The 23009-nt window shown below is 35.6% G+C and overlaps 2 protein-coding genes across 5 annotated transcripts; both read right to left on the bottom strand.

Moving 5' to 3' along the window:
- Positions 1 to 878: 878 nt before the first annotated feature.
- On the bottom strand, positions 879 to 9134 carry LOC130622447 (synaptotagmin-1-like). The gene is made up of 6 exons (XM_057437908.1): positions 8448 to 9134; positions 7436 to 7686; positions 4720 to 4882; positions 3546 to 4138; positions 2679 to 2784; positions 879 to 1668 (listed from the first exon to the last, which is right to left on the bottom strand). Exons 1-6 carry the CDS (start codon positions 8470 to 8472, stop codon positions 1343 to 1345), a joined length of 1464 nt encoding a protein of 487 aa, XP_057293891.1. The 5' UTR covers positions 8473 to 9134; the 3' UTR covers positions 879 to 1342.
- A 4298-nt stretch (positions 9135 to 13432) lies between these two features.
- Positions 13433 to 20888, bottom strand: LOC130622494 (synaptotagmin-4-like). 4 transcript variants are annotated; one of them, XM_057437950.1, is made up of 7 exons: positions 20796 to 20888; positions 19076 to 19137; positions 17553 to 17797; positions 16668 to 16914; positions 15353 to 16005; positions 15072 to 15186; positions 13433 to 13974 (listed from the first exon to the last, which is right to left on the bottom strand). In XM_057437950.1, exons 2-7 carry the CDS (start codon positions 19089 to 19091, stop codon positions 13649 to 13651), a joined length of 1602 nt encoding a protein of 533 aa, XP_057293933.1. In that variant the 5' UTR covers positions 19092 to 19137; positions 20796 to 20888; the 3' UTR covers positions 13433 to 13648. The 4 variants fall into 4 exon arrangements, with proteins under 4 accessions (XP_057293933.1, XP_057293934.1, XP_057293932.1 ...); XM_057437951.1 differs by lacking the exon at positions 20796 to 20888 and adding an exon at positions 19308 to 19326; XM_057437949.1 differs by lacking the exon at positions 20796 to 20888 and adding an exon at positions 19246 to 19304.
- Between the last annotated feature and the right edge of the window lie 2121 nt (positions 20889 to 23009).

Here is a 23009-nt window from a genome sequence, read left to right on the forward strand (position 1 = left end):
CGAGTATCAAATGCGATATATTTTTATCCACTTTGTTGCGACGGGTAAATATAAAGGACGGGCGAACCCGTGGATTTTTCCACGGGCAACGACTAGTCTCTATAATAATAGCCGTCGCCTGTTTGTTTCTGCGCGGACCCCCCGCTGAGTTAGAAAATAATGTTGCAGAAACACGTATATCAAATGCGATATATTTTTATCCACTTTGTTGCGACGGGTAAATGTAAAGGACGGGCGAACCCGTGGATTTTTCCACAGGCAACGACTTCTATATTATAATACCCGTATACGTCTGTCCGTCCGTCTGTCTGTCACGCAAAATGGTAGCTTAGCTACGCAGGTAGTGAGACGCGCGCAATGCGGTATAAAAAGGACGGACGAACCCGTGGATTCTTCCACGGGCTAACGACTAGTCTCTTTAATAATAGCTGTTGTCTGTCTGTCTATCTGTCCGCGAAAGCTGCGTCACGTGGCGGAAACACGAAATTTTTAAAATGCGCACCAATACCATATGCGATAAATTTTTGCCGACTTTATTTTAACCGCTCGCGCGTAGTATACTAATCACAACGCGTGATTATTTAAAAAACAATCCAAGATTTTTGCGGCTGAATGAACGATGGCCATTTTTGATTTCAAAAATGGTCGTGTATGACCATACACGACCATTTTTAAAATCAATCTAAGCGCTTACCCCAGTCTTAACAACGGACTGTTTTTTTTAAAAAAAGGCTGCTACGCCTATAGTCATGTGCAATGACCTGTACTAAGAATATAAACAGAATATAAACAACGTCTAATACGAGGCGAGTTCGCCTAGTTCGCACTGTTTGTTTAAGTAGGTCGAATGGAATTTAGGCTCATTTTTTTGTGCAATATCCGAACTCATTGAACATGTGGGTTGTTTGTTTACATCACATGACCTGCGTTGTTTGCGCCCTGAGCGTGCGCATTGGGTAAGCACTATTCTAGTGATTGGATAAGCCGTGAGATCTTAGTATGTGGAACAAAATGCCTTATCGCCAAACCGAGGTCTCTGTCAAATTTGCCTTTTGTGGTATAACCTATTTATGGTATCTCAGCTATGCAAGCGTGTGCTGTCAGCTTCCTTTTTATTATAAGTTTTGCACGTGAATAATTGCCTTATTCGAAGCAACACAAATAAATGTGGATTTTACACGTTTAAAAAAGATCATTTTGGTTTGGGTTTAATTCTTGCATTTGCCCCCTACTTGTAGCCATGAAAAATGATTTCGAAAATGATAACAGGGCTTATTTTAGCTTCAATATATAGAAGGGCTTATCCTAAAGCAGTTTTGTTTCGCCTTTCTAAGTCCAAATATTACAGTTCGGCTGGATCAACAATGGAATGCCAAGCTACATGTTCTTGATATGGTACATCTTCTGTTAGTCTCCACTGATCAATTGTTGATCTATGTGGAGACAATTTGTTAAAAATAATATGTCCGAAGACCTCGTCCTTCCCCACCATGTTATGATTGTTCAAACTGACCACTAGTGAGTAAGTGCAAAGTGGAGTTATACTGTCAGTGTACACGTCAAATTCAAAAGATTCGTTGTAGACTGGATCTCGTGTGTTTCTTTTCGTTGACGTTTCGCATCTTAAAATTTCGTTTTCTTTAAACAACATTAACGTGGCATAGGTCCCTAAATAAGATAACTATATAAGAGATGAGATTTTAAAGTCTTACACTCAGACTAAAAATAAAAACAACGAAGAAACAACGAAACTAAATATCTATTGCATTATTTCGTTTTTGGGGGACATTGAGCGATTGTAGTGTGTCTTTACCGTGACTGGTTTTAGAATCAAATTGGATTTCATACTTGTTTAGGTTATATCTCAAATAATTGACATTTTCGTTACTTGAAACTATTTTTTTCTCACCTTGGAAGGCATTTCGCGAAAAAATATTTGATAAGAAAACATGATGGCGGATAAAGGTGAACTGGAACATAAATTGTAATACAGCAAAATTTGCTACAGCATTTTTTTTTAATCTTTAGCAGCAACAGCTCAAACCAAGGTGGGAGTGAGAGTAAAAAGGATTCAAGAAGTTTTAACAACAAATCTAACAACAAATCTAACATGTAAACAAATTTATTTTGCATCAGAAAGTCACTTGTGATGATGATATGATTCATGACGTAAACACTTATTTAGTCTGTATACAGACTTTTTATAAGGAATCTCGAACAAAAGTATTTCATTTTTGAATAAAAACAACTTGTGATACCCACTATGTTGTTTTGCTTTCGATTTGGGTTTTCTTGTGCTAGCTGATAGGAATGACCAAGCGGAATAAATGTGCGAAAATTTTCTGCCGTAAATATTACGCCTGCCTTAAAATTACGCCCAAAAAACGGCTTTTAGTTAACGTATTTATCTTTATTTTTTCCTGTTCTTTGTCCATTTAACCAGGGGCGCAGTCAATAAAAGAGGCAGGGGGGGGGGGGGGGGATACAACTAAAATATGGAGGGCATCTTGGTCAATTTAAAGGATAAAAATTTCGCCAAATTTTTGTTTAGGCACTTACTACGAAGGGTCCAGAAATTTGCAACACTGCCCCTCCAACTACGTCTCTGTTAACCTGAATTCTGTTTTATGTACTGCTTCTTTAAACTGCGAAAATTAATATGTTAGCATAGTACCCACCTGATGTTCCTCTCTTGGGCAAATTTTTTACAGACTTGATGAGTACTTGCAGTTTAGAGTTAGTAGGCTTGTGACATAGTGAAAGTTGAATTGACGTCATCGCAGTCTAAAATAAAAACAATTTATATCGTACTATCGTGTCTTTTTATTATCTCTATATTGCCTGATAGTTTTATACATCATATTTAAGGTGTTTACGTTAAATGGAGACTCCATTTGGTAAAGAGATCTCATAAGTTGTGAAACAGGTCTAAAATTATTGATGACAGAAAATATCACATTTCTCTTGTAGTTTATTCGTCATAACTTTGTTTGTCATTATATCATCAGGAGAAAAGGTAACTTTTGAAATCAACCTCAAAGTTGCTGCACCTTTTTTTTCTGCTATATTCCGATATATTCCTTCCCCAAACATTTTCCCACGCTTGGGCAATGTCCCTATTTAATGTCCCTGTGTTTCAACAGCACGCTGGTGTACTTCATAGAAAATTTACTTTGCTAGTTGAGTTTACACGTTTGAAAGGGACAAATTAGGATTCAAAGAGCTAGCCTTGTGCCAGTGAAAAAATAGATGTTACCTAAGGAAATAGGGCAAAAGAAACCCGTTTTTTCATCTAAGACCTTATGCCAAACACAAGCTTATAGACTATTACAGATTTACGCCTCAGATATTTAGTTTAACCGGTTGCTTAACGGTTGCAGCCCTCAGCAAAATGAAACAAGGATCTTTGAGAAAATGTAAAAAGAACAAACTATTTTTGATCTGTACATCATTCTTCACTACAGGACCACTTTGAATCTATATTCAATTTATAAAACCAATATGCATTTTCCCGCTAAAAATAACAGTTACCAATAGCAACTCACCTCTGCTCTTTCTATACACAACGTGGCATCAAACGTTTGTTCAGAAAAGTGATCTATCGAATGCAATGCGATTGACACCTCTCCAAGATATTCCGATTTCTTCGGGGAAACCTGATTCTTCATGACAATTTTCAACATATGTTTCAACAGTTCGTCCTTCTTTACTTTGGTAAAGATCATTTTCTTATTAAATACTGGCTCTTTTGTTTCTTGGCAAATTTGCGTTTGTTGTTTTTGTTTTTTACCTGGTCTAAGAGAAGCAACAACGAACGGGTTTATTTCGCATTCATGTCGCTTTGGAGTGAGTTCTGAAGCGTTCAATAGGTTTACAACCAGTTTCTCTTCTCTTTCAATATACTGTGTTGTCAGAGAAATACGACCGGCTTTTTTAAACTTTTTCGGTTGAATATCGCAACCGGCGACTTCGTTTTGTCTTTGCAACCTACGCCCGGCGAGTCTTTTTTTAACGCCAATGGTATTTGATGTACACAATTCTTCTTCAGTCATGCTTGTCGTTCCTGAATTTTCACTGGTGATACTCGCACGTGGAGTGTCTTTAGAAGGTGAACCGTATCGCAAGTCAACTTCAGAAACTAGAGAAAAAGAACATATGGTACACAAAACATTAGTATTTTTCGTCTTGGTGTTTAAAAAAGCCTCCTCAAATTTGAGTTAAAAACTCAGAAGATAAATCTTTTGTATTTTCTCGTCGTGGTTTTTTGTACAGAAAATACCACGGCTAAGTTTATATAAAATATCGATTACACATTTGCTAACCTTTACATTTTGATATAGTCTTTCTCTTAACCCGAATTTCCCCCTTGCTAATTTCATTTACAATTTCAAAGATAATGCAGCCATTATGCATCTTTTGCGTAAGTGGGCAGACTATACTATACAGACTATATATGGTTTTACTGCCCATGTTTCTGGGCGAAAAAGTACTGCCCAATTCTCCTTATTGTTTCAGATGAGTTAGCCAATTGGGATTATTTACTGTAGGAACACTTTTAAAAAGCGTAGCAAGGGTGTTTTGCCTAAAATCGATTTAGGCATTATCATTTTAGGTCACAAAGTTTTATCAGGACTCACAACACTGGTGTTTGTGGAAATGGCCGTTATTGGATCTTTCACGAAATTTCAAAACGGCATCGTTTCGCCAGTTACTGCTTACCCTTTCTTCCTTGACGTACGAGATGAGTTATAACTCCTTCGCAGGCTTTATTTTGCTTCTCCTCCACAGGTGATAATGGACTTGCCCAATAATTGTCATTCAATTTCAGGTCGTAACAGTGAAGTGAATTGGCGCTAAAAGATCGGTCTCTGCCGAGACAATTCTAAAAATGGAAAGAAAAAAGACTTTTAGGGTTTTATCAAAGATTTATGCATAGATGGGTTAATAAAAAACTAAAAGAATAAAATTATAGGAACGTGTATTAAACGGACCACTCAAAAGGCCAATGTGCAAGAAATTACACACACTTTAGAACCAAATAGACGTCTAGACAAAATAATTAATTTTTTTTCATGAATTTACCACTTTTTAATTTCAAAAAAAAATCCTTTAGTATTCTTTTTGCCGGTAAAGTAAACTTCGATTTGTTAATGTATTAAATATCAGTAAATTGAAAGTTTGTTTTGACGAAGGAACAGAGACAACACAAGAAGCTGTATTTATTAAAACATATTGGCTACTTTTAAGAAGGTAATTATTCCCTCTATAAAGATCTTAAAATCATTGTTGTTGCTTGACTGGCTTTATGTGCAATAAACTTGTATGCTTCTATGCAAAATTTTGAAGCTAGGTAAGTTGTTGTTTTTGTCTTTAGTGATCATAAACTTTTCCATCACCATTAGCTCGACTTTCGTGTAACTCAATTAAGTCGAAAATCAACAGCTGTTTTGTAGCCCCTTTAAACAGCTTGGCTGAAGTTCAAGGGGCCAAAAAAGTTCCACTTATTAGGGTACAACTTGTCGAGCGGTTAATCTATAATTTGCATGTTTTAACTACGCCCCTGTAATTTTTTAATTACTTTACTCGTTCTGCGGACACTTTTAGAAAAATCTAAAATTTCCATTGTCTTTTGCCAAAAATCTTTTAACTGTGACTATGCTTTAAGCCACCTGCTACCTCAAAGAAGGTGAACAAAGTCGTTTGGGAGAATTTAATACAACGAATTTCTCCACTAAAATTACCATGTGCCGTAAGGAGTTCCGTAGATAAAAAAGCATTCAAATAACTGTCACTCTCAAAGGTCTATACGAGTTTGTGGATTAGAATTTAAGGTTAGTTCCGCCCTCAAACAAGCAAAATATTTTGGATAATTTATGTTGTGCTAGCTGACACATCTTGTTATTTTAAAATACGTAAACAATAGAAAAAAGTTTTTTCATAGATAATGGCCATGGGAAATTTTTCTCTCTAAATCCTTCTCTCTGAAATATAAGTACGTGTAGAAATAATGAAGCGCCCTCCTCAAAAAGAGCTGCCTGCGTTTATAATTTTTTTTAGTCATTGATCAACAGGGCGCTCAAGTAATTACGGTACTGCTTCAGGCTAGCAAATTACTGTTGAAAGTTTTACGTGATCCGACTTTTTAGAGTGAAATTTCCTTTAAACAGAAGTGTTGAAACGTAATACAGATCCTCAGCTAACAAAATAAGCGCTTTGAGAAAAATCTCACACTATCAAAAAACATTTTAAGAGTTTCTAAGTATTTAAAGACTTTCATCTTTTATGATACTACGCGTACATGATACCTTGCGTACATGATACCTTGCGTACATGATACCACGCGTGCATGATACCACGCGTGCATGATACCACGCGTGCATGATACCACGCGTGCATGATACCACGAGTATTTAGGCGGGTAATGAATATAATGCGGTCACAAAAAAATTTAATAGGAAGGACGATAGGAAGCATAAGTATCTTAAATGTCAATGGAATGTTTTTGTTTTTAATGTTGTTTTTGGTTTTACGCATGTATTTCGTCAGTCCTTGCAGTTTTACAGGAGAGGAAAAAATAATTCTTTCAAAGCAATTGAAGTTGCGATAACATGTTATTTTAAGTGAAAATTCTTTGCAATATAAAAAGGATCTTTATCTTAAGCACAATGAGAAAAATAAAATAATTTTACTGACATTTTAGATGACATTTGAGACATTTACGCCCCCTTGTGTCCTTCCTATGTAGGTTTTTATAACCACAATCTTGATTACAATTAATAAATAACTACCAAATTGTGTATCATATTGCAGCAGAGTTTTTCCTTTTGGTTGTGTAGACAGACATTATTAGCAAGAGGATGGGGTTACTAGGTGGACTTCAGCCTCCCGTTTTTTGCAGATTTCAGGCAACTTGGGTTCTTAAAATGTAGTTTCTGATATGTTTAGGGCCATGGCAGGTACGAATTTTCTTAGGAGAAGAAAGTCAGCGGGAATTTTGAAAATCTTACTTCTTTGAGCGGATAAATTCGTATTCATTGTACCAGTTCCTTCTATATCAACTATGATCGCAACAATGTAAGTGGGTGCCCCCCACCCGCCCTCCCTGACCACCCGCCCTCCCTGACCACCCGCCCTCCCTGACCGCTACGGCCCTGTACGTAGAAGTGTTTTTATTACAAAAACACTTTTTTTCGTTTGTTCTTCTGTCGCTTAACTAGCTGCGTTAGGCTTAGTAAAGACTTATTATTACAACTTACAAAATGAGATATTAAAAAGAAAACATAATTTAAGTAGAGCTACTTTAAGCTGCGCCAAAATACCGCCTGAAAATTAGTGGACTTCGATCCACAGTACACAGAATGCACAAAACCCCACTAACTACGTCTAAGTGGAGCATAGTTGCGCCATGATAAACCTTTATGTGCAAAACAAATACCTTTTCTTGCTTTACATCATAATGCGATGTCTGTACTGGGACCGTGCAATAAGAGGCTGGAAAACCACCAAATTCGTCGATTGTTTCATCGTAATCACGGGAAAGAAACGCATTACTTCCCTTATGTTTAACGTTCAGCATAGAGTAGCGTGTGTCGCCATTCAACATTTTCAAGCGTCTAACTTTCCACAGTGCAAAAACCGTCGCGAGAAGAAACAACCATATTAAAATTCCAACCACAATAAGTATGACTAAATCAAATAAAAGTAGATGCAAGTCCCATCAGGAAATTCACGTTTTTTTACCGTGATAAACTGTTAGAACTTTATTAGAGCTGTAACTCGCCCGAGCAATCCTGGGTAGATAGGCAAAAATAGCCTCACATGGAATTCCTGTAAAACATGGCACCTATGCGCTTGTTACTATATGAAGTATGCGGTAGTTTAAGAAGATGGTTGTTTCATTGAAGTGGTTGTATATCTGCGCTCAATGTGATTCATGCAAATTTCATTAGATTATGCTTACCAAGAACGGGAAGTTAGCTAATTTGCGCAATAATATGGACCATTAGAGGAATTAATTCTTTGCGACTCGTTAGAGACTGATAAATACATTTATCTAGGTCTAAAAATCAACCAGTTTGCCAGAAACACCATTAAAATAGTGATTTCTACCGACTAGTATCACTTAATGAAACTGCTTTCACATATCCAAGAAGCTGTTGACTGTTTACGAAAAAGTATGCGTATCCAACACTAATAGAGAAAAAAGGAAGGGAGAGATGTCAACCGAATTAAAAAGTTTAAAATGTCCACCACCGTATTTTAATAGGTTATTAAAAATATTGCAACTAACTAAAAAAAGTCCAATTTCATAAAAAGCCTGCAGTACAATATTGACTCTCTAAATGGTCTTTTACGCTTGCAGGGCATCAAACTCATTAATATACGTACATATTGCATACTCTTCCGTGGAACATGATAGTTTATAAAACGTTTTAAAATGAGCTCACCCAAAGCTGTATGACTTCCATCCATCTTTTAAAAGCTTCCTGCAACCGTATTTATATGTTCATGAAGCTATTTGCGTGTTTTAGTCTCCGAATTAGTCTTTCAAGTTCGTGTGATACTCGTCTTTCGCATATTCTCACACTGAGTTCGATGTTGATCACATTACATAAATCCAATCTGATACGCACTTCAACGAACTGTTTGTTTTTTTCCGTCATACGAAGGTACTTGAAAAACTTGTGAATAAAAATAAACTAAATCATTTTGAATTATCGTAAACGAGTTAACAAGCGCCCTCTGTGGAAGCGCCTTGGCTAAATAACCGCCCCGTTAAAAATAACAGTATTAATATGCGCCCTCGCTAATTAAGCGTTCTTTCACGTCTGATGAGAAATTTATTTAAACAGAAAGAACGCATTTCAACACTATATTTTATTACTCAAGTATATGCGGCTTGTCGTTACTACTTCATTTCTCCAGATAAATTAATGAGCGTTCCTGAGGGCGCTTCGTAATTTTCCTATTATTGATGTCTTATCTTATATAAATGGAAGTATTTGACGCTGTTACGACGGGTCACGGAGGGCGAAAATCGGCCACAAACCGCCTCACAATTAAGGCACAATAACTCCAGAGAACTTAGCCTGTCATAAAAAGTGTTTTTCGTGATCTAGAAGAAAGATGAGTTGGGCTACGTAGGTCTCTTCCCTAACTCCTAAAATCGGCTAAAGTTTCGCAAAGTCAATTTTCTTTCGACCAGAAAGAAGGTTCTTTTCAGAAACAGGTGAAAACTTTTTACATTTAGATATGAGAATACAGTACTCGTTTTTGGGTTGTTCCTTTTTTTAATGAAATTTCAAGTACTTTCAGATTTAAGAAACAAGTCGTAAAGAAGAGTCACTGCCAGGCCTTTCACAGTAGGAGTAAGGTCTATACCACAGGAGCTAACAGTTCGTGTAAATTGTTGCGAAAGTAACATATACGCAACAAGTTGCTTTCTGTAATGATCCAGAACTTTATTTGAAGACATTTTCAACGCTCAGTTGAATTATGACCTACTTAACCTTTTAAAAGGATATAAATTCTTCTCACGTGATAAAGGTAGAGAATTAATTTAAACGGGGATATCAGATATTGTTATTTAAGGTTGAAAGTGTAGATTTCCAAGAATGATGAGGCACAAACAAATAGGGACGGTACTTATAAAAAGTGTGTATTCTCGCTTTTTTTAAATTTTTACCAAACTGTCAAAGATGTAAAGAGATTAGTTTAAAACAAGGTTGGCATTCTACGCTTTAGGTTCAGTGAAAAGAATTATATTTATTGCATGGCGGGTCAACATATCACAAAGTGAAAAAGACCCTGGGGACCCAGGTTGTTGTGGAGGTGATCTCAGAAAAAACATTCCTTCAAAAGGAACTATTAACCACATTCCCAGGATTTCTTACGTTTGTTACACAACTCCTTTCCCAGGGCTTTTCTACACCTATGATATTCTGACGGGACAACTCCATAATAGTAATAAAGAAGCCGCCCCGTCAGAATATCATAGGCGTAGAAGAGCCCTGGGGGCGAGGTTAGTTTTTTACACTTAGTTTTGGATGTCACAACGAAGAGCTGAAAAATACATTTTTTTAACAAGGACCAGGAAACTTATCTGAGAAGGTCTTACTTTTTTTCACATGTTCAGCTTAAAATAGTTCTTATTTTATTCTTCTATTCTGTTGGTATTATTTGACACTTCATTGCAAGTATTTACGACTTGAAACGAAAATCGCAACAATTGATTCTATTTAAAAAAAATAGAATATCAGTAAAATTACAGCCTACTGTTTTTATTTTTCAGCTATTCCTAGCCTCATCACATCATACAGCAACTAGGAAATGTAAGAACAGAACTATAAATGGGTATTAATTAATACCTTACATGAACGAAAACAAAAACTTTTTCAAAAAGCTGAAACAAAGATCTTATCAGTTCTCTTTCAGTTAAATCAACGCTATCTTGGTCTGTTTAAATAAACAAGGCAAAAATTTAACTCGATTAATTACACGTTGCCTAACTCTTCAGCTAAAAACAAAGCTTTTGTAAACCAATAACCTAGAAGAATATTCTGCTCTTTCCAAAGACTTCCAAAAGTTTACTTCTCATTAAATAACACATTAAAAAATCCAAAGAACCTGGGAACGAGGTTGAGAAAAATCTCCATACCTTAACTCTTCACGTTAACAATAATCGCAATAAATCAAACTCGATCTCATGACGAGAACCAGAAGAATAATTTTGTAAATTGAGACTTTTGCAGTAATTAAAACCCAACTTCGTCACCACGAAACACTGGTAGTGACAACAAAAATCAAAATGTGCAAAATAGTTTTTCGTACTTCTTTTTTCTTTATTGTACTTTTTATCTATACGTTAATTATATTTCCATTGAAGTTTTCTGTATTGGCCGTTGTCATGTGAAGTGTTTATCGCTTGCGACTTCCTCGTCTCAAAGCAATTCGAATTGATGACTTTTGTAATATTGCTCCGAAAAACTCTTTTCCTTATACTTTGCGATTTTATTGACACCATTTAAATAATTTTTGGTTGCGATTAGTTAAAAATTTGCTTCTTTCAATGCGCGCTTTTACATGCAGAAATTTTCGTTTAATAAAAATCTTGCTTCCATGGCCCCCTTATCTCTATTACGATCCCTGTGTCAATAAACCAGTGAACAAAAAAAGTAAAATCTTTTGATATTTTTCACAACATTATTTGTCTTCGTATATACATAGCCAGACAAAAAGTATTTTCACTAATCTCAACACAACAGGATAAACAAGACAAACAAGACGTAAAAAATATGAAACGTAAAATCCAAGACGCAAATTTTAACTAGCTAAGGCTCAATGTTGCTTTATATTTTTGCAGGTTCAAATGTTGCTTACTTGTTATTTGTTGGCTATCTACTTCAGGGTAACAAATTTACGTGTTTGCTTGCTTAGTTAGTTAGGCTGGTGTGTCTCTTCTTATAATTCCTGCTTGTCCTTTTTCTTATCTACTAACTTCAGGCAGGTTGTTGTTATCAGTGGCTAAGTTTTAAAGTATCTCAATTTGTTTATCCAAAAGCGTGTAGGTTGATAGTGTACTTCATCATCGATATTACAGAGAGCACAAATAAAAAAAATAAAAAAATATCAATGAAAAAACATGGTAGCTGTAGTTTAACAGTCAAAATGGCAGATTTGCGAACTTATGTCGGTACTCAGTGACTGACTGTTCTTGCTCGATAAATCAACTTCTTGTAATTCGTCACAACAAAGTCGACAAAAATACATTTCTTATTTCGTGTGCCTATAGAACGAGTATAGACTTGCTCCCTAAGTAACGAAATATTTGGTTTAGTAAGTGTGTCCCTCGCATTTTAAATAAATAATATGAACAGCCCACACGGAAGTTTAGTTGTTATCAAACAAACATGTGGTAGTGTGTTTTATACACAAAATAAAAGACAAAATAGCTTTCAGTTAAATCAAACTGGGCACACTTATAGTACGTCATTAAAGGAACAAAATAGAAACAATAAATATTTGCTTGCGTCAGCACATTTTCTGTAACGTCATGAAAAGCTTAACATTTGTCCAAAATATCACCACCAAATATCAACTGGTCTGATTCGTTATTTTATCTCAGTACTCGCTATTTTATCTCAGTACTCGCTATTTTATCTCAGTACTCGCTATTTCATCTCAGTACTCGCTATTTCATCTCAGTACTCGCTATTTCGTCTCAGTACTCGCTATTTTATTTCAGTACTCGCTATTTTATTTCAGTACTCGCTATTTTATCTCAGTACTCGCTATTTTATCTCAGTACTCGCTATTTTGTCTCAGTACTTTCTATTTCATCTCAGTACTCGCTATTTTATCTCAGTACTCGCTATTTTGTCTCAGCACTCGCTATTTTATCTCAGTACTCGCTATTTTATCTCAGTACTCGCTATTTTGTCTCAGTACTTTCTATTTCATCTCAGTACTCGCTATTTTATCTCAGTACTCGCTATTTTATCTCAGCACTCGCTATTTTATCTCAGTACTCGCTTGTTATTTCGGTATTTAACGACTGACTGTTTTTGCTCACCAAATTAAGTTCTCGTTTTCCTTCTTTAAAGGTTTTTTTAATTCATTCCTTGTCTCCAAACCTTTATATATTGTTAAAACCAACGCATTCACCTCATTACTTGATGTGAAAACAGGAGCATGGGTCCTCATTATTTCCATTTAAACTTTAATGTTTCGAAAATTTGTTTTTTTTTAATAATATTTTTTTTTTATACAGAAACGTTAAATTTTGGTTCAGGCTGGATGTACTTATTTGTTAACAGTTTTTCAGCCTGGGATGTTCATATTTTATGTTCTTTCGAAAAATAAGGAATTGTCTGGCTATTAACTCTCAGACACAAGTACTTTTTTAAAAATATGAATATATCCATAATTTTTTGACAACAACTTTTTGTCACTGAGCACGATTGATGAGCACCTGCTGTCGTGCCGATGACAAAATTGGGCACTGATGCTTGAAACATTATTTCCTTTCGTATGGACCTGCAATAATACCTCAAAGTTGAGTGGTCACAAATTATGGCTAATAGACGACGTGTCCGTATTTTTTGTTGCTAAGCCTCTAAGGCGCCGTCATGCCACGCTGTTTGAAGTTATCATCAGAATTAGAGGCTGGAAGAATCCGTTATATCACATTCGCAAAAGTATTTCATTTCCATCTCCTTTACTAAGAAGTATCGCTTAAAAACAAAAGAAACAAATGTGTAATTATAAAGATAATTTCCAAGGAAAGTGTGAGAAAAAATTATTACTTAAGTAAAAAAGTATAAATTCCACTTAAGGTTTTTCTGCTAAACTACATTCCGTGCATTGTTGTTTTGCACAACTGAAATTGTGGCTGCCATCTTGAGTCACAGGAAGACAGAGAAAAATGCAGATAGTATAATATGGTACATTTCTTGCCAGTATGAACCTCATAAAATAAAAATGAAACTGATCTATTTTAAACACAGCCCGGAGACAATAATTGGTGACAAAAAATGGGCTTCAATAGTTCTAATTTCTTCTGTTAGAATAACAGTAAAACTTGCGTGACGTTCCACATGTCAATGGCACATAGTCCTATAAACTTTCCACATGTCAATGGCACATAGTCCTATAATTCATCTGGATCTATCAACGCATGCCACGAGCTGTGATGTTTGTGTGGAGTTTCTTCAACCCTCTTCCAGTGTTCAGCTGCACTCTTTTGTGGTGAAGTTAAACAAAATATCACATGACCAAGCACCTCGTCTCTTCCAATCATGCTATGGTGATTTAAAGTTGCAACAAGAGAAAACGTACTAAGTGGAGTTGCAATGTCTGTGAATACTTCAAAAACTAAGGATTCTTTGAAGACAGGATCTCTGGTGCTCCTCTTAGTGCCAGTTTCTTTTTTAACAAAGTTTTGTTCTTTGTATAACGTAACAGTCGTGTATGGACCTAAATAAATTATATCAACGTGATGTTAAATAAAAAGTACTTTTACTTCTATCGCTACAGTTTTTTTTACTCAGCCTCCTAAGTTCCTGTTGATACTGTTATAAATGAGAGGGGTTCTGGTGCACGTAAGATCCTATATGAATTTGCAGGTCGTGCAAGTACACAGCTACACAATCGCATAAAATGATAATCGATAACTTAACTCAACTTAAATTAGCTCCTATTAATACCTATGTTTCAAACAACTATGCTCTATCCTAAATATCAATGTTTGCTGACCCCCTCTTTTGTATTAACCATCACTGGGCTTAACTATATTTTCATCTACGTAAATTTAGGTTGAATATTTATAGAAACGCGCTTAAGCGCACTTATAATTTCTCTGATCTAATAAAGTATTTTATTCCAAGCCTTATTTAGACCTTATCTGACATATCTTAATCATTTTCACCAATCATTGCTTTTAGTGTTTTCTGCACAGGTACCTTGTCAAAATTATTGTGCTGACAAAACAATTTCTCGACGTCTCAGCAATGGCTCAAATCACGGACTAAGAAATTATGTTTGAAGCGAGAAGTTTTTTGGCTTCATTTCATCACAACAGTATAAAAACCTATCAAAGAAAGTTTCAAGACAGTTTCAAATTATCGGACTTTTAATTTTAACAAATAGTACGGTCTTTTACACCGCCGCCATTGAAAAATAGCCAAGAGACAATTTGGCATTATTTTAGAATATATGGTTATGTGCACCGCCTTGTAATAATAATACTGACAGTCCTATCATAACACATCTGTTAATCTGTTTAAAATCTGCAGACATTTAATGTCACTGCGCGCTTGATCACCACATTGCTGCGGTTGCAGTTGTTCCGTCCAAATATAAAAACAGGAAAGTCCTGCGGACGAGGTTGGGCTAAGGCGTTTAGGGCGGGAAAAACAATGAATTAAACTTAAAGGAGACTTCAATTACAGATATTAAGCAACGGAAATTTTAAATAACCAAAAAATTTATAAGAACTTCTATAGGCCTGATAATATTTAACGTGTGGATTCCACTATTAAATGACTTTTTTATAACTAATTTCAACAACTTACTTGGAAGGCCTGCAATGCTGACTTTGGGTAAATTACGTGCTTCTTGAATAATGACTTCTAGTTCAGAACTCGTTGCTTTGTGACACAATGATATATTTAGGGATGCCAATGAACTCTAAAAAATGTAGAATATTATAGCAGTGCATATAAAGGACTTTTCAGGATGAATAAACCTCCACATAAGCTTCCAACGAGCTGTATCGAGTGAACCGGCAGCTCTATTTTATTCACAAGTTCTGCCATTATTTCAATTATTAATCGAGGTAAAATAAATAGCTTACTTCGGAGCGTTGCAAAAACAAGTCAGTATTGAAAGTTTGTTTCGAAGATATATCGATGGAACCCATTGGTATGTCCACCTCGCCCAGCATTTCATTCTTTTTCAGCTTTCCGTGGTTATAAACTTTTATTTTCAGTCTATATTTACTTAAATCTGTTTTTTCCAAATCTGTGAATACTATTTTTTCATTTATGAATGGTTCTTTTGTATGGGTCTGGTATTTTGTGTTTTGTTTCTGCTTTTTCCCTGGAAGAAGGTACAAGCGAACAAACGGATTAATTTCGGATTTATCTCTTCTAGGTGCCAGATCAAAAGCTCGTAAAACTAAAACTTCAAATTCCCTTGTGCTTTCGTTATATTCTGTGGTAAAGGTTATTTTCCCCGCTTTTTTGTATGTCCTTTTCAACGTTCCGGGGCCAGATGCCGAACCTGATCCTAAAATCTTTTGACGTCCTCTTCGTTCACCAATCCTTCTTCTTTCCATGCCAATTATAGTTGAGTCGAATATCTCGTCTTTTGCACTCAGATGGCTGGAATCACTTAACGCGTCGTCATTGAGGGAGTGCGATGATCCTTGGAACGAAGGAGCGCCTTCCACTGACTTCAGAAACATTTCTTCTGTGATGGAGAGTCCTCTCATATCGACTGTTGACACTAAAGATATCGAGATACGCATTGAAAACTTTCCGTTTAAAACTTGTTAGTTAAAATGGTAGCGAAATAGCGATGCGGGGAATAAGTATGACGGCCAGAAACTTAAGAACCAGCTAACCCGTGGATTCTTCCACGTGATAACGACAAGTCTGTAATAATAACCATGCTTTGTCTGTCGACTAAAATCTTGAACGCAGCTGAACTATAATCACATTACTACGAAGGTTCCAGCAATATTCATTTTTCCGTCCCCAAGTATGTCCCCATGACCCGTGTTCCCATGACCCAAGCCTGGACGTTAGTTGTAAACAAGACTAATTTAAACACTAAAAAGTATTATTTTAAGAACGTAAGGTTTTCTCCAAAATTTACTGACATGTTTTAGCCCATTAAGGACGAACCATTTTTAAAATGATCCTTCTTTTTTTAATCAATAATTAACTAGTCTTGGAAACTTGAGCCGCGATTGGTGGCCGAGGACAAGACGAAGACGGTTCATATTCAGTACCGTTGAGTAGCCTAATTATTCCTGTTTCTTAAACATGGAAACTTTTTTATCATGTAAACTAGGAAAATAGAAGCTCCTGCAAAAGCCATGATGGTCAAAAGTTTATTAAGCATATCTAATTTTATTTGCATACAAACAATAGTAATATGCGTACCTTTTCGACCTTGATTAGCAAGGTGTGCCATCATTCCCATGCTTATCTTCCTTTGGCTTTCATCAAAGGCTGTCACATGACCCGCTTCATGGTAAATGTGTTCCGGTAGACTGGCAAGTAATCTGTCCGATTCCGAATCCCCTCCTATGGGAAGTGAATATGCTTTCGGTCTTTTTTCGTATACGTCATCTACGCTTAATCTTTTCTTGTCTTGATCTGAGCTTCGTCTGGCGTAAACACCCATACTCTAAATAACATACAATCATCTCTGTCTTTAACGGACTAGAAGTGACACTGTCAAATCCTTCTAAAAGATTCTCTAAATAACGAACTTTGCGACATTTAAAACGTTCGAAAATCTTACAGTTTAAAATAAAAATGTTTTTTGAATTGAGCAACTAAACTAAATCGACCATGGGTTATCTAGTTGATGGGCTAATGCTTTTGCAAACCCATTGCCTGTAGAATATAAGCTGGCAAATGAGATTCTTCACAAACCTCTAATTAGAGCGGACACAAAGTGATTTCACCAAAGGTTAAATGTAAATGTAGACTTAAATGTAACAACAATTGAACTAAGGAGCACCAAACGCAAATTGATAATGCACATTAATGGTAAAAGTAAAATTCGGAGAATGGTTGATAATGGTAGATCAAGGCGAGTACAAAATAGCGTCGCCGAGTTTAAATTTTTAACTCGCTATAACCACACACTAACACTTGCTGAAATATTTAGCAGTACCGAAGGACGAGGTAGGCTCGAGAATCGTGCTTTTTGTATAATCTTCATACTAGTTCTAACAACTGTTGCGCATGCACTATAGATCATGTGAACCAAAAGTGCACAATCTCTAAGTTATAAAAAGTTAGTTTCCAACTCCCTACCCCTCCTCCTGAGCAGCCGTCCGGCTCATACATAAACGGTATTTGCGCCTTTACGGTACGATATGATACAGGTACTTGAAACGTATCCACATCATCAAACAATGCTTGCTTTCGCCTTCTTTTAGTAACTTTCTTGTCATCTGGAAAAGCTCCTTTTTCCTGTCTTGCTTTTATATATTTCCACAATGTGTATACCACGCCCGTTAGCAGAAGTGCGAGAATCAATCCAACCACGATCAAAACAACTAAAATTATTTTTTGATAAAATTAAAAAAATCAACTTTGTCTCTAGGATCAATTTTCGCTTTTTTCATATTAGGGACATCCCCAATATATATAAAAACGAAAAGGGGTACTGGGTAAAAGTTTTTTAAACTATATATATTTTTCCCCGCACAAAAAACAATAAGAAAATTCGACAGGGATGCCTGATAGTGGGAAGAAGAGAATCAGGAGAATAGGGTATGTAAAGTTGTCTGTTGAATAGAGGGTTTTTGCAACGACGGCCTTGTTGTAATTTACTCGGTAAGAATTTGAAAATCAATTTAGTGCCAGTTTTCGCTAAATAGGTTCCGTTTCACTAATCGTGTCATTTATTTTCAATCAGGAAATTTAAAATAGTACTAGAAGATATTGAGTTGAAATGCTTCAATAGGTGGCCGGTGTTATTTACATCAAACGTCGTCATAAAATCATGACATGTGTGTTTTAGGCAAATTTTTTATTTCTGAATGATGACATAAATGTGCTGACATCTGCAAATCGTTATTGCTACCATTTAGTTAAAATTATTTCGTGCTACAATGACTAATGGCGCCAGGTTTTCTTGCGTCTAAGCAACCATATCAAACATTTTATGTGGCAATAACTCTTTTTAATAAAATTTTAAAGGAAGATTATAATTACGATCGGGAGTTTTTTATGAATTGGGTGACTGAGCGTTATTTCCAATCAACGAGCTACACTTAGTATTAATTTCAAGAAAGCATCAAGGCTAAACATTTTCTGGCTAAGAACAATACTGAGGGACAGAGTTGTTTTTTTTGAACTTTAATTCAAGCCTTTTGTTATGGTAACAATTCGTATTCCTATAAAAAAAAGTCATGCTAAAATTGAATCAAAATCTAAAAGTCATTAAAATATGTATTAAAATGAAAGTTTGAATGACCTGAAGTTTGGTGCTTTTATTTAAAAGTCTGTACAACAATTTATTTATCAAACAGTTTCTTTTTTAGTTTACACTGGATGTTTAGTTTTGAGTCTAACCCAGACTTATACATGTTTTCCAGCAAGAGTCGTGATAATTTATACATTTACTTCTTTACTTTATGATATGTCACGAGTTAGCTGTCGAAAGTAGCTACCTAATATCAGCTTTATGTTTCTTAACATTTTGTTTCTTATAGAAAACGTCTAAGCCCCGAAACAATGAGAACGTTTTAAGAATAGAGCCTCAACTCAAAGACAACACCACGGGTCAGTAAAATCTTGAAATAACCATAATACAATACGGTCAAACTTACCAGATAAAGTATTCATGACAGCATAAATTTGTTACTAGCATTTTTAGTGAGTTCGACCATGACTTGAAAAGAAAAAGAAAATATCGTTCATATATATACGTATAAATATTTTCTTCTATGTCAAGTGTATATAGCAGCTCACTTAATAAACATTCGTTTCAAAAACATACCATTGTCTAATTACATAATTGTTGGGTTTCGTATCTTTCAAAAATTAAAAATATTCACCTACATTGTTAGCTAACAATTTTTTTTACCGCTGGCAATTTACAGCGCTCCATCGCATGTACTCCAGCTGAACTTTCACTTTCTACTTTAAACATGGTACATTACAATTAACAAGACGTCGGAGAGCGGTTGCAATTTCATATTAGGGTCGTTAGTAAATCTTGAATTAAGATCATTATGGAATTAATCTCCTGACACTACTTTCACGAGGAAGTGGTTTTGATACATTACTTTTAGCAAAAAATATTCGTGGATTTTTCGTTTTATTTCCGACACATCAGTTCATTCTAAAGAAACCATGGAAATTTCTGAAGAGTTGTTCGTATTAATAGGGTTAAACAATTCCACAGAGTTAAAGGTGTCGGTTTAAATATAAATATATTTCTTTTAGCACTTGTGTTTTTCAAAACCTCCTTGTTTTTGAAACAGGGATTTCTGACGTTGAAGGTGTCATACATAAAATTCGCCCCCCCCCCCCAAGTTTAGATTTGACCCTCCTTCCTTATTTTAGCTTGTCGGCAAGCTGGTGGATATAAAATTATTTTCATCACACCTGTGAATGATCTTCTTTCATTATTAAGTACACGTTTATATACAAGCGAAGATATTTCATTTCACATTTTTCGCAACAAAATGACACAAGAAAAGAAACATTTGTTGGTGAAGCTGGTATTTTGCGAGACTGTGTATAACCAAGGGAGGTATTCCAGATGCTCATCTCCCCTCATCCATAAATACGTAGTTGACCTTCCCTCTTTACTAACTCTGCACGTCTCTTATATACGAACCCTTACAAGGGCTTAACGTTTAACGCCTTGTCCTTAACGCGTAAGCCCCTGAATTAGATAACGTCTTTTTCATCAACTTTAGGTCATCATTATAAACCGCTTGCTCTGAAAAAATTAATTAATAATGTTCTAGGAAGACTTCACGGACGCAATGGTTAAAAAAGATTTTTTAAATGATAACGGACAAAAAAAATAATTTCGTAATAACCCTGTCCGCGTCTGAAAGCCTTTTACGTCTCTTGCTTTCTACTTTCGAGCTCCATTTAATAACTAAACTTTAGGATTTAATCTGACAATTTAATTAATATAAAATTTATATTATACACGCTTGTTTGTTATAGGAAGTTTTATAAAAAGACGGCCTTCAGGCTAAAAATTTTTTTTTTCAAAACTAAGAACAACCCAAATCGGAATTTTGCTGCAAAAACAAACAAGAATGTCAATTTTCTTGCAATCCTCCCGCTTACTGTTTTCACTTGTGATCGTCTGAAAACAACATGCGTATTGAACACAGTTCTACCGTTTTTAATATATAAATATAAATTTGGGAGTAACTTGAGAACAAAAATGCAATAAAACAAACGCGGCTGAATTCTAAAGTCGTGTTCTTATTTTTGAAAATAAAATAAAACAAACCAGGTTGAAAAAGAATTTAAAAAAAAAGGACAGCCAGCCTCACATTTTACAACTTTAAAAAAACTTACAGTTATATTTTTTCTGCGCGCATATACAAATCAAATTTTGTTTGTTGGATGATTTCCGATTATCTAAGCTCCAAAATGTTTTTTATGTGCACAAACAGTTATCAGCACGAATATAAATAATTACTTGAGTTGTATAACTTATCAGAAAATAATACAAACAGTTTATACTTTTTATTTCTTCTAATTACTCTTCTTATTTATTGCTAAACTGAATTGATGAGAATTTAGATCATCCGTACTGTTACACAAAGTTCTGAAGCACCGGCAAGGAGCGTCTCTGGTACTCCTTCTGTGAAGTTAGATCGTAGATGTTGCCGTCTTTTCTTGAATAAACAAAAAAAAATGTTCATGAATGAGCGAGTTCGAAATTTAGATGAATGTCAAATCTCAATTAGTGCAAACCACAGACCGCAAAACTGGCATACAACATTTAATTTTTTGTTTTTTTTGTCTTGTTTTTTACTATTTGTCAAAGTTTAGTTTTCACTCTCCAACCAAAGAAAAGTTAAGAAAGCAATGTAAGTAAGCAAAAATCTTCAACTTATTTAGGCAGGTACAAGTGTACAGGTAAAAGAAAAATAGAAAAACATTGTTATGTTACTTCATCAAATTTACATGATATTCACATGATAAAATACACGCTTACGCGATACATCAAGTCAATATTTTTATACTTTGATAAGTTAAACATTGACCTTCATATGTGATCACCAAAAAAAAATTCACCATATTGGAATTTGTATAACATGATCACGTTCACGGGAGCATTGTATGTAAGAAACCTCAGTACAGCAGGCTACAGGCTTGTTACTTGAAATACGGCTTTCAAAGAAGGTTTGAATCCAGTTTTGTATTCACACAACTGTTAAAGTGTTTTAAAGTAATTCTTATAACAGGCAAACAAGGATACAAAAACATTCCACGGGCAAACGACTTTGGCATTTGGTACCTTAAGGGAAGAAATTTTCGCGGGAATTTAATTTCGCGGTTGATCAAAACGATTTTTTTCGCGGAATTTAATTTCGCGGTCGAGAAAAAAATATAATTTTCGCGGTCGAGAAAAAATAGTCTTTCTAAATTGTTAATTACTCGTTACATTCATCATCGATAATGAAGTCAAATGCGTTTCTATCAAAGTCTTCTTCGAACCCCCATTCTGCATCATCATCATTGTCGTCGTCATCTTCATCATTTTCTACGATTTCGTTTACGTATCCTTCCCGTATCTCGTCCGATACTTCGATGAAGCTGGGCTGGTTAGCAATCTCATCCGGTGACATAGCCAACGGCGCTATCTCATTAAACGGGTCGACGCTTGGTAGATTCAACTTTCCTTTCTTTATCGCATCATAAATTCCAGCAATTTTCCAACCTTTAACAATAACATCAACACCAGCTACTGAGGCGATGTGATTGTAGTAGTCCACAATCCAACTTGCATGTAATGGTTTCATAGTCGTTAGTTTGAACTCAATGTTGATGTTTTCCACTTTTACTCCAGCATCAAGGGCGTTCTGAACCTGTTGTGTGTACCAATCAGAAAACTTGCTTTTCATGAATTTCTTGCAATGGCCGTTTACTGTTAAATCCAGCGGCTGGAATAGATGGGTCATATTGTTGGGTACCATGATGAAAAATATGTTATTTCGTGTTAAGTGAGACGTGACTTCGTCGGTGATTTGGCCACGAAACACATCGAATACCAAGAGAGCTGCTTGGTCTGGCTTTCCCAGTGCTTCTCGCTGAGCCTTGACATATGGTAGAATAACCTCATCGATAACTTTTATTGATTCTGCTGTATTACTGAAGTGTTTTGGGTTAACACTCAAGCTAAATGAATCAGGGAATTTGAATCTTGGGAGACTTTGGGTAGTCTTTCCGCCGTAAATAAGTTGGATTGGTAGGAAGCTTCCATCCAATGTGACCACAAAGGTAGCTGTTATGCAACGTTTATCAGATGAGCCTGCGATTCCGATAGACTTTGTGCCTTTTTTGGCCAATGTATGGTTGCCGCTTGGTACGTACTTGAGTGGAGTTTGGTCCAAATTCATTACGAGACTGTCTGGAATGTTATGTTCTTCGACAAGGGATACGATATCATGCAAATAGAGTAGTTGTGCTTCTTTTTTCGCTCCTTCGGGTATTTCGACCTTTCCTGTTGTTTTCATGCGTTTTACAAACCCCATTCTTTGAAATAAGCTCTTAGCCCAAGAT

This window comes from Hydractinia symbiolongicarpus, chromosome 12 (assembly GCF_029227915.1).
Source record: "Hydractinia symbiolongicarpus strain clone_291-10 chromosome 12, HSymV2.1, whole genome shotgun sequence".
NCBI classification, from domain to species: Eukaryota; Metazoa; Cnidaria; class Hydrozoa; order Anthoathecata; family Hydractiniidae; genus Hydractinia; species Hydractinia symbiolongicarpus.

Excerpts from the sequence above, each read along its gene's own strand:
- LOC130622447 (XM_057437908.1), bottom strand. The coding sequence starts at position 8,472 with ATGGATGGAAGTCATACAGCTTTGG. Across the intron at positions 4,883-7,435 it reads ATGATGTAAAGCAAGAAAAG|AATTGTCTCGGCAGAGACCG; the intron begins GTATTTGTTTTG and ends TTCCATTTTTAG. Across the intron at positions 1,669-2,678 it reads GCCCAAGAGAGGAACATCAG|GGACCTATGCCACGTTAATG; the intron begins GTGGGTACTATG and ends TATCTTATTTAG.
- LOC130622494 (XM_057437950.1), bottom strand. Across the intron at positions 16,915-17,552 it reads ACGGCTGCTCAGGAGGAGGG|AGTATGGGTGTTTACGCCAG; the intron begins GTAGGGAGTTGG and ends TATGTTATTTAG. Across the intron at positions 15,187-15,352 it reads TGTTTTTGCAACGCTCCGAA|AGTTCATTGGCATCCCTAAA; the intron begins GTAAGCTATTTA and ends TACATTTTTTAG.